This window comes from Hakea prostrata, chromosome 8 (genome assembly GCF_041222555.1).
Source record: "Hakea prostrata isolate BN-2017 chromosome 8, UWA_Hpros_2, whole genome shotgun sequence".
Taxonomy (NCBI): domain Eukaryota; kingdom Viridiplantae; phylum Streptophyta; class Magnoliopsida; order Proteales; family Proteaceae; genus Hakea; species Hakea prostrata.
Window position 1 is genome coordinate 44,098,961 of NC_142607.1, and position 15,998 is coordinate 44,114,958.

General features: G+C 36.3%; 1 protein-coding gene and 1 pseudogene across 1 annotated transcript; both read right to left on the minus strand.

The window, feature by feature from the left end:
* Nucleotides 1–3,903: 3,903 nt before the first annotated feature.
* LOC149008064 (uncharacterized) lies at nt 3,904–5,481 on the minus strand. Its single transcript, XM_089166149.1, has one exon. It carries the CDS (start codon nt 5,273–5,275, stop codon nt 3,989–3,991), a length of 1,287 nt encoding a protein of 428 aa, XP_089022275.1. The 5' UTR covers nt 5,276–5,481; the 3' UTR covers nt 3,904–3,988.
* Nucleotides 5,482–10,159: 4,678 nt separating this feature from the next.
* Nucleotides 10,160–11,356, minus strand: LOC149008065 (uncharacterized; annotated as a pseudogene).
* Nucleotides 11,357–15,998: the final 4,642 nt, after the last annotated feature.

Genomic DNA, 15,998 nt, shown 5'->3' on the forward strand with positions numbered 1-15,998 from the left:
CCGACATTACAGATGAAGCAAATCAACCAGATTTTATGAAACACAAAATCTTCTTGGATTGAGAAAGGTGGAAAAAAAGGAAGGAGAGACCCATACATGATACATGCATGAATCCGTATAATCATGAGTCATCATCAACTCCGACGAGATTTAATCCCAGCCGTTGTCTGTGTTTTGCTTTTTGTATTAATTAGTAATATATCGCCGTTTTTTCAACGGTTCTAGTGATCTAGTGCTGGCCACATTGGCCAGATTTAACTACTCTGCTTAACCCAATTCGATTAGATTCTATTTTCTTTTCAAAATTTATGGAGATGTGATTGATTTGTCTATAGGTACGGTCGAATTAATGTGGGTCCCTTCAATCATCAATGTTGTATTCTTTCGGGTGGGGTTTGGGTTGAGTTTGTAAATTGGGTCGTAGGGCCGGTTTTTGTAATATGATTCGATTTGGTTCGGTTCAATTAATGTAAACTATAAATTCAATTTAAAATTAAATAAAAAAGAGAGGAAAAAGTAGCTTTATTAAATAAAGTAACATTAAAATCTATAGCATTTATTTCTATATATTTTTATTGAGTTACTTTTGATCCTTTGAATTTTTTTTGAACTATGTATTGTAAAGTAGAGAGTATGTTTTAACTTAGATTTAATTCAGTAATTTTACTAAGATTTCACATTTCTATAATTGTATCATAATATTAATATTACAAATTGTAAATTCCAATATATTTTTTTATGTGAACGACCGTACACATTAATAAACAAAAGAAGAAAAAAAAAAAGATTAATTTGTCCTCAAGGTATCTTGTAAGTAATTTTATTCTCGTCATTAATTAAGTGTTCTACCAAAACTGCTATCTCCTTACCTACCATCACACAACTGTTAGCACCAAATATGGCTTGGTGGGCAAACTCTTTTTTTTTTTGGTAAAGGTGGGCAAATTCTAGTATGTGTCTTTTTTATGACAATGACTCCCACATTAATGTATGTTCTTTTGCTTTTGGGAAAATGTATCTACCCACATTTTTGATGTGGATGTTACAAATTAAATTTTTTATAAGGTTGAGACAAGCTGGGGTAAATTTTATTATTATCATAGTAAATAATATTTTTTTAATCATATTTAAGTTTTAGTTCAATCACTTAATTTCATATCTATCTTCATCACTTTTTTTTTTCTCCTCTTTTTTAAATTAAAACTTACCATGTGAGTAGATAGTTTGCGATATATGCATCAACCTAAACTAGGAACCTTTGTATCCTATAGTAATGGTACAACCATGAAACTCTAGATACCAAGGCTAGTAGGAGGCACACGATTTAATAAGAGAGAGAGAGAGAGAAAAATAATATTTCTATTTGTCTGTTATATAATTATATATTTATTTTTTTATTTGTATCTTGTGTTTTGTGTTTCTGGGTTTGTTTGGTAGGAAAGCAATAGTACTGTTAACTTCCTGATTAAAATGACACTGTCTATTTGCGTGGAAGTAATGTTTAAAATATCGATATTGAGTATCGTATCGTATCAATCAGGTAATTTTAAGAGACATATCGTCTTGTATTGAATATTGTATTTTGCTAGTAAATATATTTTAGTACACTTCAATAAAAAGATGTATCGATATCATATCAGGTCTATTCAATATGAATAACGACATAATAGTATCTTATCATATAACTGAATGATTCCAATTCATGAGTTCCAAGAGATTTTGTTTTTTTATCTACTCCAATTAACTTTATTTTCTTGATTTTGCAGAGATAGCTTGAAAGCCTTCTAACCTACAGAAGAGCTGACAAGGTGTACTGTGGCCCTAGAGATCTCCAGGTGTTAGGGTCTGTTTGGACTTACCCCTACTGCCAAAGTCACTCCAAGTAGTCTACTGTTGTCTCTAATGTATTTAAAAAAAGCTCCTCTCTAAGTACTGTATTACCTATTGCTCGTCCATTTTTGGTAATCTAGGGTTCTTCCCCCTATTATGTATGGTATATGATAATCTATAGCTCTACTTTAGACATTGATTAGGTTTCACTGTCAATTTTTCCTGTATGTAACTCTCATGTTTGCTCTAGGTGGCGCATCTCCCAAAGGCTCCATGCATAAACAAAGACATGTTGTACCAATATCTATTCAAATCCAATAACTCAACCAAAATCCCAAGGAAAAATTTCAATTCACACCTTTGGATGATTGACACGTGTTTACCTTAAAAATAAATTACCTCATGGAGGTGTTAGGTGCTTTACCAGATTTTGCGAGGTAAGTAGCACTAACGTGGCAGTGTTTGTGGTGCCCAATATTGGATGAACGCGATATAAATTCTATTAAATTTTAGTCGCTCATGCGGTACTGGCCTAGCAAGATCCTTTTACCGGTGAGTCAAAAACTTTGAAACTGGTGAGAGGCTAAATCCTTTATTTATATAAAATAAATAAATAAAATCAATTTACATGGTTGAATGCTCTCTGTTTTTATTCAACAAAAACGAAGATTTTTTTTTTTTTTGAATTCAAATACATGTCTAAGTTAGAAATTTTCTTCCCTAAACTCAATTGAAAGGAGGTGAACATGTTGATTTACCGTTCCTGTACCAAATTGAACCTTATTAAGCTCGTAAAAAAAATTCATTTATTCCGAATTTTTTTCCTTCAATCCAAGCCTTTAGCTTTCAGTTACATCTCTGCCGATTTCAGTTCTGATTTGGGTTCCAGTTGCTGAGAAAACCCTGTTTTGGAGCAGGGGCAGTAGCACTGATCAAGATAAAAACAGAGGTAGAGATGACACGGGACTGGGCAGAATTTAAGCAAATCTTACACGCATGGTGCAATCTGCAAGTCTGCAAGTCTGCAAAACACCTGTGTTGGCGTTAGCTTTTTCTTCCATTTGGAGTAAATACATTGGTTTTCAGTTTCAATCTTGGATCACGTAAGGGTTTGTTTTTGCAGTTACGCGTGATCTTTTTAGCTTTGACAAATGCATTTATTTCCCTTTAAAGAATTCTCGTTGTCACAATGCGTAAAAGCAACTTTATTTTTGGTTTAGAATTTAGAAAGAAAAAGCTTTCTTGGAAGATGTAATCAAGTTGTTACCAGTTACCACAGCTTTTCCAATACGTACTGTTTTCTATTTTAATCATCTTCTTCAAACATATCAAAAGACTTCTACAGTAGCAGAGACCTCATTTTGAGACACTTCAATCGAAAAATAACAACAAACATGAATTCCTCTAATTTTTTCCTTTCCATTCTCCCAAAAAACCTGCCACAGCACTGCCACTGTTCTTCAACAGTAGTTCTAACTTTGGATTTCTTAATTGCATCTTAAAGCTTGAAGGGCTTCTTACTTTTGCAGAACTCAGGTTCCTTGGCTCTTCTTTTGAAGAACAACTGAAGTTCAAAGTAATAAACTGTCAGTTTTGATGTACTTTTAGCCTCTTGTGTTCTTCTTTAAATTGTTTCACCTATTAAAAAAAATGACTCATTTGAATTCAGAGGAAAAGATAGTTTCTCTGTTCTTTGAACCTCAGACTAGGGAACAAATAGAACCCATGCAACTAGACAGACAGAGATTCAAATTACTGATCTGTGAGTGAGCAGTAATAGTTCTATAGAAGACACTTGAAGTAAATGAATCCAGATGTGTATAGTATAGGATCACTATAAAGCAGCTTTAAAGGTTCTTGCTTTTTCTATGAATCTCTGAACTAATTTCTTTCCACTACATCTAAATCTTTCCCCATCAAACAGAACAGGAACTAAAATTGAATTTTTAATAAGTCTTAAGCAGCTTTAAAAAGTGTAATCAAGGTTTGGTTTTGGGTTGCTTGACCTGAATGATGAAACCAACCCAGTTGCAATCTCAATTAAATGGATTCAAAGCGAACGAAAACAAAAAGCATCTCATGATACTACAAATGTGTAACTTATTATTGATAATTTATGATCAGAATTATACAGCTACATACTAAAGGAAATGTTTTTTCACAGGCGAGTGTAAGTCAGATCAAACCAGATTTGCTCAAACACCTTTACAATAAGGTCATGATACTCGTTGGAATTCAAAGAAAGGTAACACGCTAGAAGCTCTTCCAAGTCCTTAGATGCCCTGAGATTGTTCTCCACGATCATATCCATCATTGATTCTCTAAAATCTTTTTGTGGGTCGCAAGAAGATTTCACAACTGCAAAGCTATCCGTAATGCTCTTCCTCTTTGGTTTAGAATTGGTAGCAGAAGTGGATATCTTCCGATTATAAGCCTGAATCTTCTTACTTGCTAATCGCGGAGAATTCGCCCTGAGCTTCACACCCGGAGAAGAAGATGATACAGACCTTCGAGCAAGGATCGGAAAAGGCTTTTGTTCTCTCATTGTCTTGACGCTTTCCTCCCTCACAATCTTCACCGACAGAGACCCATTACCAGATTTCGAGATTTTCTCGTCTAATTTAGTAGAACCTCTTCCAAATTTGGTGGGTTGTGCTGTTTTCTTGCTGTCTTTCTTCCTGTGATCACTGATCAGGTCGCTAAAAGTTGCAGGTTTTGTAACAATTGGGCGGAGTTGAAGCTTCGAGATGGAATCAAACCCATCAATCTTATCCGGTTTCCTTGACGGGGACTTGTGATTATGATGATGCTCCATGTCGATGATGATATCAGTTGCAGACGAACTAACCGTACAACTGCAGGAGCTGGGCCAGGAACCTAAACTGTCAAATGGGTCAGGAGGAGTGACAATAGGGAACTCAGGATCAGTGGAGCTCTCAGGTGGGGAAACCGAACCAGAGTTATCTGGGCTTGAATCTGGGCGACTCCAAACAGAGTCAAGAGTAGCCCTGCAATTGCAACCTGCAGAAACAGAGGATGAAGTGATGAGTATAGAAGAAGACCTGCTGCTTCTGCGTTTGCTTCTCCTTCTAGAGGTAACTGAAGAAGAATTTCTAGGTGGGTCAGCTGGGAAATGGTTATCAGAACCTTTTGGGTTAAATAGTGAATTGTTGAATTTTTCTGGTTGAACAGCTTGTGAAGGGAAGTAGTAAGAGTTTCTTGGGCGAGAGATGCGTGTGTGGTTGTTCTGTGACTGAGTAGTAGTAGTGAATGGATGTGGTTGTTGTTGTTGTTGTTGTTGTTGTTTCTTCTTTACTGTGAGAAGAAGATGGTTGCTGTTGCTGTTGCTGTTATGGTGACGAGTTCTTCTCCTTCCCATGTCTCTGAGCTTGTAAAACCAGGCGTTTGGCATCATATCTGATAACCTAAACCTGTAATTACCCATCAATGCTCACCTGGGCTTTTCTCTTTCCCTCTCTTTTTTTCTTGTCTCCCTTCTCTCCTTCGAGTGGGAATATATGTAATTGTCTTCGTGGGGTGGCAAAGATAAATAGAGATAAGGGAAGAAAGAGACCTAAGAGTGTGTTTGGATATTTGAAAATGAGATGGGCTCCATGTATAAAGCAAGTAATGAAAGCAAATGGAACGGAGAGAAGGAAGGTTTGGGTACTTTGCTGTGGGATTCTCTAATAATGAAGGCTATAATCAGCAAAAATGGGTGTTTGGTTGGTTGGTCGAACCTCTCCATCAATTGGGTCTGTTTTGTTTATTTGAAAATACTGGTTTTGGGGGAGTAAATTAGTAAGATCTGTTTGTCCAGGAGGTTCTGTTTTGTTGCTTAGAAATATATGATTGTGATATTTGCTATGCTTTTCAAAGCTGTCTCATTTGGGCCCGTGATATGTCCCAAACAGATCTTATTAATAGAGTATCCACCGACTAAATTCCATGATTTTGGCAGAAAAGGTAAGCCCATTTATTACAGCAACAGAGTTTTCTTCACTTCACTTTGAGTTCCTTTGCAGGTAGGTTCTCCTCCTGCAGGTATGGTTAGGTTTCATCACTTGTTCAAGAAAGGTTAGGAAGAAATAGAAAAATGGTGAAGAGGATCATATATGGTAAGAAAAGATGTACAGAGGACTTTGTACATGCACCTACCCTCTCTTACTTCTTAATATATAAAAATTGGTTTAATATATCATATGGAAAATCCTTTGGCTGAAACTTGACATGTAGGTAATGGACATTAGGGCCCACATGTCTTACAAATTTTAGACCAATCCATCCTAGCTACTATGTGGTAAATATTTATATATACTGTTCAAAGAGCCATAACTACATTGGGTGTGAACAAATATTTTTTCTATGAACTAACCACAAGATTCTAAAAAGAAAAAGTAAAATAAACATGAGATAGCCTAAACAAATATTTTTTATTTTAGTTTTAAAAAAGTATAAGTCAATAATGCTCAACAGTCACAAGAACATAATTGAGGGTGTCAATTGGTCAAGATAAATAGGCCTTTAGTCTTAACTAGACCAAACCAAAGATCGAACTATTTTAAGAAAAGAAAACGATTTTGGTTTGATTTGGTTTAAGATTCTTATTAGGTTGGGTTAATGGGTTGTTATCAGTTTGTTAGTTGGTTTAGTTTGTTTTCAATTTTTAAGTATATAATGTAAATACTATTTATGTCTTGAACTTTTGTATTCAATTCAAAGATTAAGCTACTAGCATATTCTGGGTAGTGACCCAAATGACTCGTTTTCAAAGATCTCTGATGAAGATAGAAGGATTAATCAACCCAAAGTTGGACCTATCAACTTCAATTATATTATGAACTGAGTTAATGAATTGACTTACTTATCTGTTCAAAGTTGTCTTTATTCACATTACCTTTCAATTATAAAGTATTTTCAAATTTAAAGTTTTGATTGAGGCTTGTGATACCTTAAAACCTTCTTGTACAGCTTTCCAAGCAAAACATCATTAAAGCTTTATTGTTTAGGTTTTGTTAATATAAATACTAAACTTTAATACCTGGCTTAGATACTCAAGTGTTTCCACTTAACTTTTAACAAAGCTAAAGTTTCTTTTTAATTAGAGAACTAATCAAACAAATCATTAAACCAATAAGAAGGTCAGATGGGACCAGAAAACAAATGCTAATTAATGAAACACGTGTGACTTTTCATCATTTTGTCCATCAATCCAACCTTTTGTACACCTAAATAGTTTAAAGGATTCAATGTTAAATTAAATAATAGTAAGAACCCATATCTTGATAGTGATGGAAGAGAGTATGGTGTACATCTATGTTACTATACAACATAGTAGCCAGGGAACAAAGAGACGTGTTCAGGTATGTAATAGCCAGCAAATGGTTGCATAAATTGAAAGTGAAAAATCCATAGAAGAAGACATCATGTTGGAAACATTTATCTGTTGCAGGCATTAGTAATTAGCTTTTGAAAACCATGCATGCATCTCCAGAAAGAGGATCACAGAGATGGGCCAGATCAACTAGTTGGACTGACATGGATGATCAACCAGTTCTGGGCAAGATGGTCTTGGCTTTTCTTGCATGATAAGAAATGACAATGGAAGTTAAAAGTAATTGTAATGTATGCTTCGGATTCTTGAAATGATACTTTGGTTTGAAGATTGATCTGGTTCGATATATTTTGATGGTAACTTGATATCATAGTGAAATTTTATTACTGTTCTTTAAATGGGTGGAAGGATATATACGATTCACGGGTTTGGTAAATGGTCTTTTACTTGCAGATCACAAGATTTTAGTTGACCAATGAACATTTCTTTCACATTACCGAATCTACTGTTTTCTTACAGTTAGTTTCGATTTCGTTTTCGTTACTGTATATTTCCATGTAATGAGAACAAAACATATAAAACCAAAAACAGTCGAACTTTTTAGGCACCTTTCATTTCAAGGCAACATGCAAATAGAGCCAAACCAGGCCCAAAATATAATCACCATAATTTGAGGCTTTTTTGGTATGTTTTTATTTATCTTTTTCTAGAATGAAGGTAGTTGATTGATGTAATAGCTAAAAGCAGTATTTCTCCCCGTAGGCATCATTCGTTTTAAGTTAGAGAAACCATATTAGGATTGATGTATGTGGTCTTGGTTTTTCTTGATAAGAAATAACCTTGGAGGTTAATGCCATTATTATGTATGCTTCTTCACATTCTTGAATCTGGTACTTTGCTTCGAAGATTAATCCGCTTTGATATGGTAATAAGTAAACGGGTGGGGTCTGGATTTCAGGGATGTGTATTGTTTTAACCAAGCCTTGCTGGTGCTAGAGATTCCTCCAATAGTCTCATACGTACCCTTTCGACATAGATTGTAAGTACCAAAGTTTCTTCTTCTTCTTTTTTTCTTCTCTTTTTCATCCAAAGAGTGCCATGTACTTGAACGGTAAATCTATACCTTAGGTGGAGGTCCCTAGAAATTGCTTCTAGGGTTGGGGCAGTGTGCTTGGTGGAGACATTTTGATCCCTAGCCTTTTAAGGCTAGTTGGGAATAGCCAAGACACTTCTATTTGTTGAAACCCTTGGATTCCCTCCATCCCCAATAAATGTATTTCCAAAATGGATTGCAGACATGTCCCATAGTTGGTGTGTGAGTTATTTCTTTTCTTTTCTTTTCTTTTTCAGAAAAGCAAAAGTTATATCAAACCTATTGAAAATTAAATCTTTTTGTCTAGAGATTCTACCATATGTCATATCTATCAAAGATCCTAGATTAGTCCTAACATATCCATTGGCCTAAGTTACTTCCTTTGTGAGAGCTCTCCAGACTTGGAACAAGAATACATTCGAGCGAATCCAAGAAAATATAAAATTGCTGAAACTTGAATTTTTTTTCAGATTCAACCAAATTCAAATGGGGTCCTTTGATGTAGGGGAGGAGAAGGCTACATTGGAAGCTCTAGAGGAGGAACTAGCTCGGGAACAACTCTTGTGGAAGCAAAAGTCAAATGTCTTGTGGTTAAAAGAAGGAGATATTAATACATCTTTCTTCCATGCCTCAACGGTGCAAAGGAGACACAAGAATAAAATACTTAAGCTGGAATTGGCAAATGGTGGATGGACATAGTGCTGCGAGGAGGTCTACAATGAGCTTACTCATCATTTTCAAGATGTCTTGACCTCAGAAGGCTTTGTAGAGGAGGACATTCAAACTACTCTCCAACATGTCCAACAAGTGATTTCCGTGGAGATAAATAATAGACTGTGTTGTTCCCAATGATGATGAGGTATATTCGGCTATAAAGGATATGGGCCCGCTCAAAAGCCTAGCCCTGATGGATTCCCTCCCTTGTTTTATCATCAATTCTAGAGTACCATTAAACAGGAGGTTGTTCAGTTTGTTGTCAGATTCTTTAGCTCGGGAGAGATGGATTTAGAGAACAAGACATTTATTTGCCTCATTCCAAAGTGTGCGATCCCTGAGACAGCTAACCAATATAGACCCATTAGCTTATGCAATGTCTCAATTAAAGTGATCACCAAAACTATGGTTTCCAGACTTAAAGAGTCTCTCCTAGGTATTATCTCACCTATACAGTCAGCTTTTGTTCCTAATAGTTTAATACCTAATAATATTTTCATTGCACATGAATTATTTCATTATATCAAGCATAGGAAAAAAAGGGGGAAAAACTTTCTTGGCCATTAAACTTGACATTAAAAAAGGATATGATAGATTAGAATGGCTTTTTATTAAAGTTATTTTGTTAAAATCGGAATTCTTGGGTTCTTGGGTTGATTTGGTCATGAAATGTGTATCTTCTGTTTCCTTTGCTATATTGGTGAATGGCTCGGAGGGGTATAAGGCAGGGTGATATTTTGTCCCCTTTTTTATTCATATTGTGCTCCGAGGTACTCACTTCCATCATCAATCAAGCCAAAGCCAGCCATGAGATCCAATGTGTCTGAAAGACCAAAACGGATCTGTTATGGTTTGAATTTGATTTTTGAATTCAAGTTTTTTAAATTTGAATTCAAATTTGAATATTGTAAACAAGTACAACAGCCATGTTTATTTATAAATACATAAAACTTACCCATCAAGGTAAGCAACCTACTTATCAAAATTAGAGTTTTTCTTTGCATTCTTTCATGGTATCAAAGCTAAGGTTTTGAAATTTTATTTTTTTTTTTTTTTTGACCTCACAACAATTCAACTAATCATTTAAAGTATAAAAATAAGGAACCAATACAATTTCAAGTACCTAACAAAACAGTACTAGGTAGAGTGTCAATGCTTATTAGCAAAGATAACTATATGTAGAACTCTCATGTTGATTTCTTAATTGTTCCAGTGAGTAGAATGCGTGCTTCAACGATGCAGATGTTTTTCACCAAGTAGCCCTTCAATTGATCTCTAAGACTACTAAGAGGTAGGAAATCATACCAACCCCAATTTTTATTTGAATCATTAAACCAATCCCGCCCTTTATATTTCATGTAATTGAAACTCCGTATATATGCCTTGAGTAGAAACAAGCTTGGGTGAATCACACAACTCCAAGGTCAAACAAAGGCTTTTGCCTTTCGATCGAACAACACCTTTGGGATACATAATGATTCTCCAAGTATGATCACTAGCAGTAAAAGTCTTGGAGGTACTAATTCTGACCAATTGAGCCGGTTATCTTTCGGTTGCGCAGGGTCAATCCTCCACTTATCCCCGCCGGCTTCGATCGGAACGTTTAAACACTTGGATATATTTTTTCGATACTTTGCCCTTTTTTTTTTTTTTTTTTAAAATCCGAATTGTGATCAACCAATCGATATAATTGAAATTAACATGTAAAGCAAATAATCTATTAATAGCACAGTAAATCTAGAAATAATGAGCGAAAATAAGGGTGCGAGAAAGTTATGAATTTATTTCCTAATTTGTGAGAAACGGGGTTATCTTCCGTATAAACGGTTGCAATTGATTGCCCCCCTATTCGCACTGATTGCTATTGCCAGAAACGGATTTCATCAAAAAACACTCCCTTTTTGCCTATAATACTCTCTTTGTGAACAAATAATTCTGCTCCAAAAATACTAATGTCATTTACCAGGTATCCATTTGTAGGGTCCCCGAATTGTTCTAGGGTAATTAACCTATCGAACCCATATTGAGTTTTTGTTGCTCGGAATCGTACCAGTCTTCCATTGCCATCTTTGCCATCTTGAAGTGTTAAGTAGTTGTCTCTATGTTGATCAAGCACAAAGAACTTGACCAAAGCATGAACCTCCCAACCAGAAGACCATGAGTTTGTCTTCCAAGTAAAGAGAGATATGTCCTTCCCCCTTTTCATCTTTTCCTTTAGGGTATAGACAAAGCTTCCAGTCATATCCACCCGCTGGGAAACTGTCAGAATAGTATTTAATAATTGTAGAATTTGAAAGCAAAGAAAACGATCCAATTCTAAGTTGGTAGTGGGTTGGAGCTTCATCCCTGGTTGTTCTTGAAATATCTTGTTCTTCACCCTCCATCTTCATCTTCTTTTTTTGGCGAGATTGCTCTGTGTCCGCCTTTTGAGTCTAATTTCGTATTCGAGTTCAATCTACTACAAGTTATAACGTTAAGTTGAGAAGGTACCTGTAGGTTATTGACAATTTAAAGAGGTGGAAAACTAATTGATACCGAGAGAGGGGGAGAAATCCTAAAACGAGAGAAACTCTCCAGAAGAGTCTTTAGAACAAGGTCCCTTTCATTTCACATCTTCTATTCGCTGATGATTGCCTCTTGTTTACTAAAGTGAATATTGACAAGGTTATCAAGTTGAAGGAATGTGTAGAGACATACTGTGAAGCTAGTGGCCAAGCCATCAACCTCATGAAATCCTCCATCAGTTTTTCTCCCAACACTCCTCGAAGATTCAAATCCCTTGTAGCAAGGCTCTTAAAAATTCCAATGCCAAGGTCCTGCAAAATATCTAGAGTTGCCAACAGAAATTGGTGTGTCAAAGGCTGAAGTCTTCAAGGAAATTACCTCAAAGACTTGCGATAGAGTTAAAGGCTATAAGAGTCAGTTGTTGTCTAGTGAATGCAAGGTAGTTATGTGCAAAACTGTAGCATGTGCAATGTCTATCTATGCAGCATCTCACTTTCTCCTCCCTCAATCACATCATGATGAGATCCGCAAGGCAATGTCAAATTGTATATGGGGTCAAAAGGAAGAAGAAAGGAAAGTTCATTAGATATCTTGGTCTGGAATGTGCCGATCAAAAGAAAAAGGAGGCCTTGGATTGAGAGAGCCCAGCCTTCATAACAATACCCTACTATTTAAAGTGTCCTAGAGAATTTTGAGTGAACCTACATCTTTATAGGTCTAGTTCCTCAAAAGTATATATTTCCCTAACTGTGACTTCCTACAATCAAAGAAAGGTAACTCTCCTTCCTAGGCATGGAAGAGTATTATGGTGGGGTTAGAGGTGCTTGAGGAAGGATTATTATGGAAAGTGGAGACCGGCCAAAACATCAACATATGGGATTCAAACTGGATTCCTTCAAATCCAAATTTTCATGTGTCCAGGCCTAAACCTGTGCAATGCCAAGTTATGTTTGTTAACGAGCTTATAGATGCACAAAATAGAAGGTGGATAGATGATGTACTCCACACCATTTTTTTTTTTCCCCTTCAAATGTAGTTTCTATCAAGAAAATCCCTCTCTCCTTATTCCCCCGGGAGAAAAAATAGGTTTGGGGGGCAACGAAAAATGGCTTATTCAGCTCCAAATCTGCATACCACACTCTTGTAAATCAGATATCAAAGAACGAGACAACAAGCTTTTACATCCAAATCCCATCGCTGGGAAAGCATTAGCAACAAGGTTTGGAAGGCCCCATGGAAATGTCGCACTCTTCCGAAAATTTGTAATTTTATGTGGAGATTTTGTGATGATGGAGTTGCTTCAGGAGAATAATGAAAAAAAGGCAGCTAAGAGCTGATTATTCCTACAGACAATGCAGAGTTGAGACTAAATCGGGTAGTCACACTTTGTTTGGCTGTCCTTTTAAGAAGTCTATCTGGTTCGGAAGCAACCTGGACTCTCTCATTGGTCGTGAGAATGATCTATCTTTGGATGTAATAATCAGAAAATGGTTGGAATGCAAATTCACTTCAAAATTAAGGGGAAGAGAAATTATATCCTATATCTCTTTTACTTGCTAGAATCTATGGTTCACACGCAATGACCTGCTCTTCAATGGAAAAGCTATATCTACAAAGGATCTTGTACTGAGGAGCCAAAAGGCTTTTAGAGAATTCTAGGCCATTCCAGATTTCAAGACTAATGAAGCACCCAAGGATCGTATTATTCTTGTTGAGCCACTCATCTCTCCTTCTGCTTCCCACATCTTCACTGATTGCACTTTGAAGGAAGGAAGTGATACCGGTGGCCTGGCTTTATTGCTCAAACGGCTGTTAGTGGTTTTCTAGAAATGGTGTCTGCTCCCTAGCTCTTTGATTCTACTCTTCTTGGGGAGGTGCTTGTTGTTAGGGAAGCACTCTTTTGGGAAAAATCTCCTGGGCTGAGTAATGTTGTGGTGCATTTGGACTCACTTAGGCTTGTGGAGATTCTGAATGGCCTAGCCCAATCTCATAACCTTGAAGTAGAAACTGTTTGTTTTGATATTCTTGCTTTATCTATTGACTTTGTTCTTTGCAGATTCTTCTTCGTGTCTAGAGAGGGGAATGGTTTTGCCCACTCTTTAGCTAGGAAGGTGCTGGTTCCATTTCTAGCAGGACTAGCTGACCTGTTTTCGATCCGTGGATCACTGACTTAGTTGCTCAGTTTCCACTGTATCTTGTTGGTTCTTCGGAATAAATTCAGTTTACCAAAAAAAGAAAGTTACTTCCTTTGTTGCCAAATTAACAAAAAAAGTTTAAAAGAGTGGGGGGAGATTTCACAATGAAAGGAATACCCTGCAGGCTCTCTTTACTACTCAACAAATTGATGTAATCCTTACAATTCCCATTCTCCAATGGATGCAAAGGATAAATGGATTTGGGATAGGACAAAGCAGGGGACTTTCACTATCTATTATCAATGTCTAATGTGCAGGGCAATTTAGCTTCCTCTTCCAATATGTCTCAATGTTGGGGGGGAAATCTAGAACATGCCAACCCTTCCCAAAATAAGACATGTTCTTTGGTAACTATCCCATGAAGTATTGCTTATGAGTAAGACACTCTTTGAGAGGAATAGTATTATTTTCCCTTTTGTATTTATTTTGTGCATCTGATTGTGAATCTATATGTCATGCTTCGTTTTCTTCTATACATGCTAGGGAATGTTGGAGGCTATGCCCTCTTAGGATTGATGTATCTAATTTTGTATGTACATCCATTTTTAACTAGATACATTCTTTTACATTCTAAATTTTGCTTTTATGGAGACTTAGATGTTACAAATGCTATATAAAGTACTATGTGTTGGTCAATCTGGTGGTCTCATAATTTGGCTTTATTTAATGGTATTTCCCACCAGTCACATTCACTTTGTATGTACATCCATCTTTAACTAGATACATTCTTTACATACAAAACCAGGCCCAAAACAATAGAATTTTTAGGCACCTTTCATGTCAAGGCAACATGCAAGCAGTAGCCAACCCTGGCCCAAAATATAAATAATCACCATGATTTGAGGGTTTCTTGATTGGAATTTTTTTTATATGGTTTCATTTTACAATGCCTTGAGCCCTAGAAGTAACTTTTGGGCTTTTCAGTGCTCAAAGCAGGCAAGTGTTGGGAATCTAGGCATGGGCCTGATTAGGCCCACTTGGAAGTTTAAGAAAGTAAGTAATGAGAATCTGACTTGGAGGGAAAGAGATGCGATAAAATCTTTTTTTTGTTCTTGGGTACAAAGGTGCTTTCATATAGAGGGGACGGAATATTACATATGCCGTCGGCAGGGGTTGAACCTACGACTTCTCCACTGATAAAATCTTTCAACCCCTAGGACTTGTCCACTAATAAAATCTTGTTATCTCTTTTCTTCTTTCCTACCTGTTCAATTCATTCATTATCTCCAATCATGATTTCAAATAACAAACAACAGCTATGTTTGAAGTTTGAACTAGAAGAACTTGAAATAACTTTCTACTACAAAGAAAATCTGGGTTTGCTTGTCTGGTGCTAGTAATTCACGGAACCGTGTCTCATGAGTGTGAAAAGTTGGCTTTCAAACCATGGCACCATCATTTTTTTCCCCTTCAAATCTTATATCATTATTTTTTTCTTTTGTTTTTTACTTGTATCACATTCTCCTTGAGGTTTTCATAGAAAATTGATATTAAAATAAAAATAAAAAAAATAAACCCAGAAAATTAATGTAAGTCTCGGTGTCTCACCAAATCAATAGATAGTTGAATCCATCTATTATGGCTTATTGTTTGTTTAATTGGAAGAAGAATTCGAATATTAGGTGGGCAGTGGGCTTGGTCAAGGCCGGCGGTGGCTGCGACGACTTCTGTTTTCCCAAAATTCTTCGTTTCTGTTCTACTATTTCTCAATTTCCGCCGTTAATGGATGCTTCAGCCATCAGGGTTTCTTCAGAACTTCAGCAAACCCAGAATGCTCACCCCTTTTTTTTTTTCTTTTTCTGGGTGGCTTAGTTTTTAATTGTCATTCATGGGTGCTTCATAGACTTCCTTCAGAATTTGAGCAATTAGACATCCGCAGTTGCAGAGAAGAGACTAAAAATCAATAACACAAACGGTGCCAAAAGAGGGGGGGGGGAAAGGAACACTTCAAAATTCATTAAACAGTGATTCTATTCATGCTTGCCTTATATTAAAATTACACAGATAGATTTGTATGGAGAGAGGGAGAGAAATTTAAAGAAAGATTTCCTATGCCTTCTGAACTATGCATCCTCACAACTAATACTATAACAGAATTCGTATAACTCACTCATGGGTATTTACATATGGGGGAAAAAATATAATGAAATGAAGCGAGGGAAAACAAATGTGAATATAGATTTTAAGGGAAGGAATGATCATGAAATGCTAGTTGTGCACATCGTTTGTTCCACGGCTTGGACCAGAAGTTACAGTTCCTTTGGGAAGAAGATTGAGCACCAAATGACGACCACCATACCTTCCGGCAACCTTCTGCGGCGGCACA

Coding starts and splice junctions, on each gene's coding strand:
- LOC149008064 (XM_089166149.1), bottom strand. CDS start 5,275: ATGGGTAATTACAGGTTTAGGTTATCAGATATGATGCCAAACGCCTGG.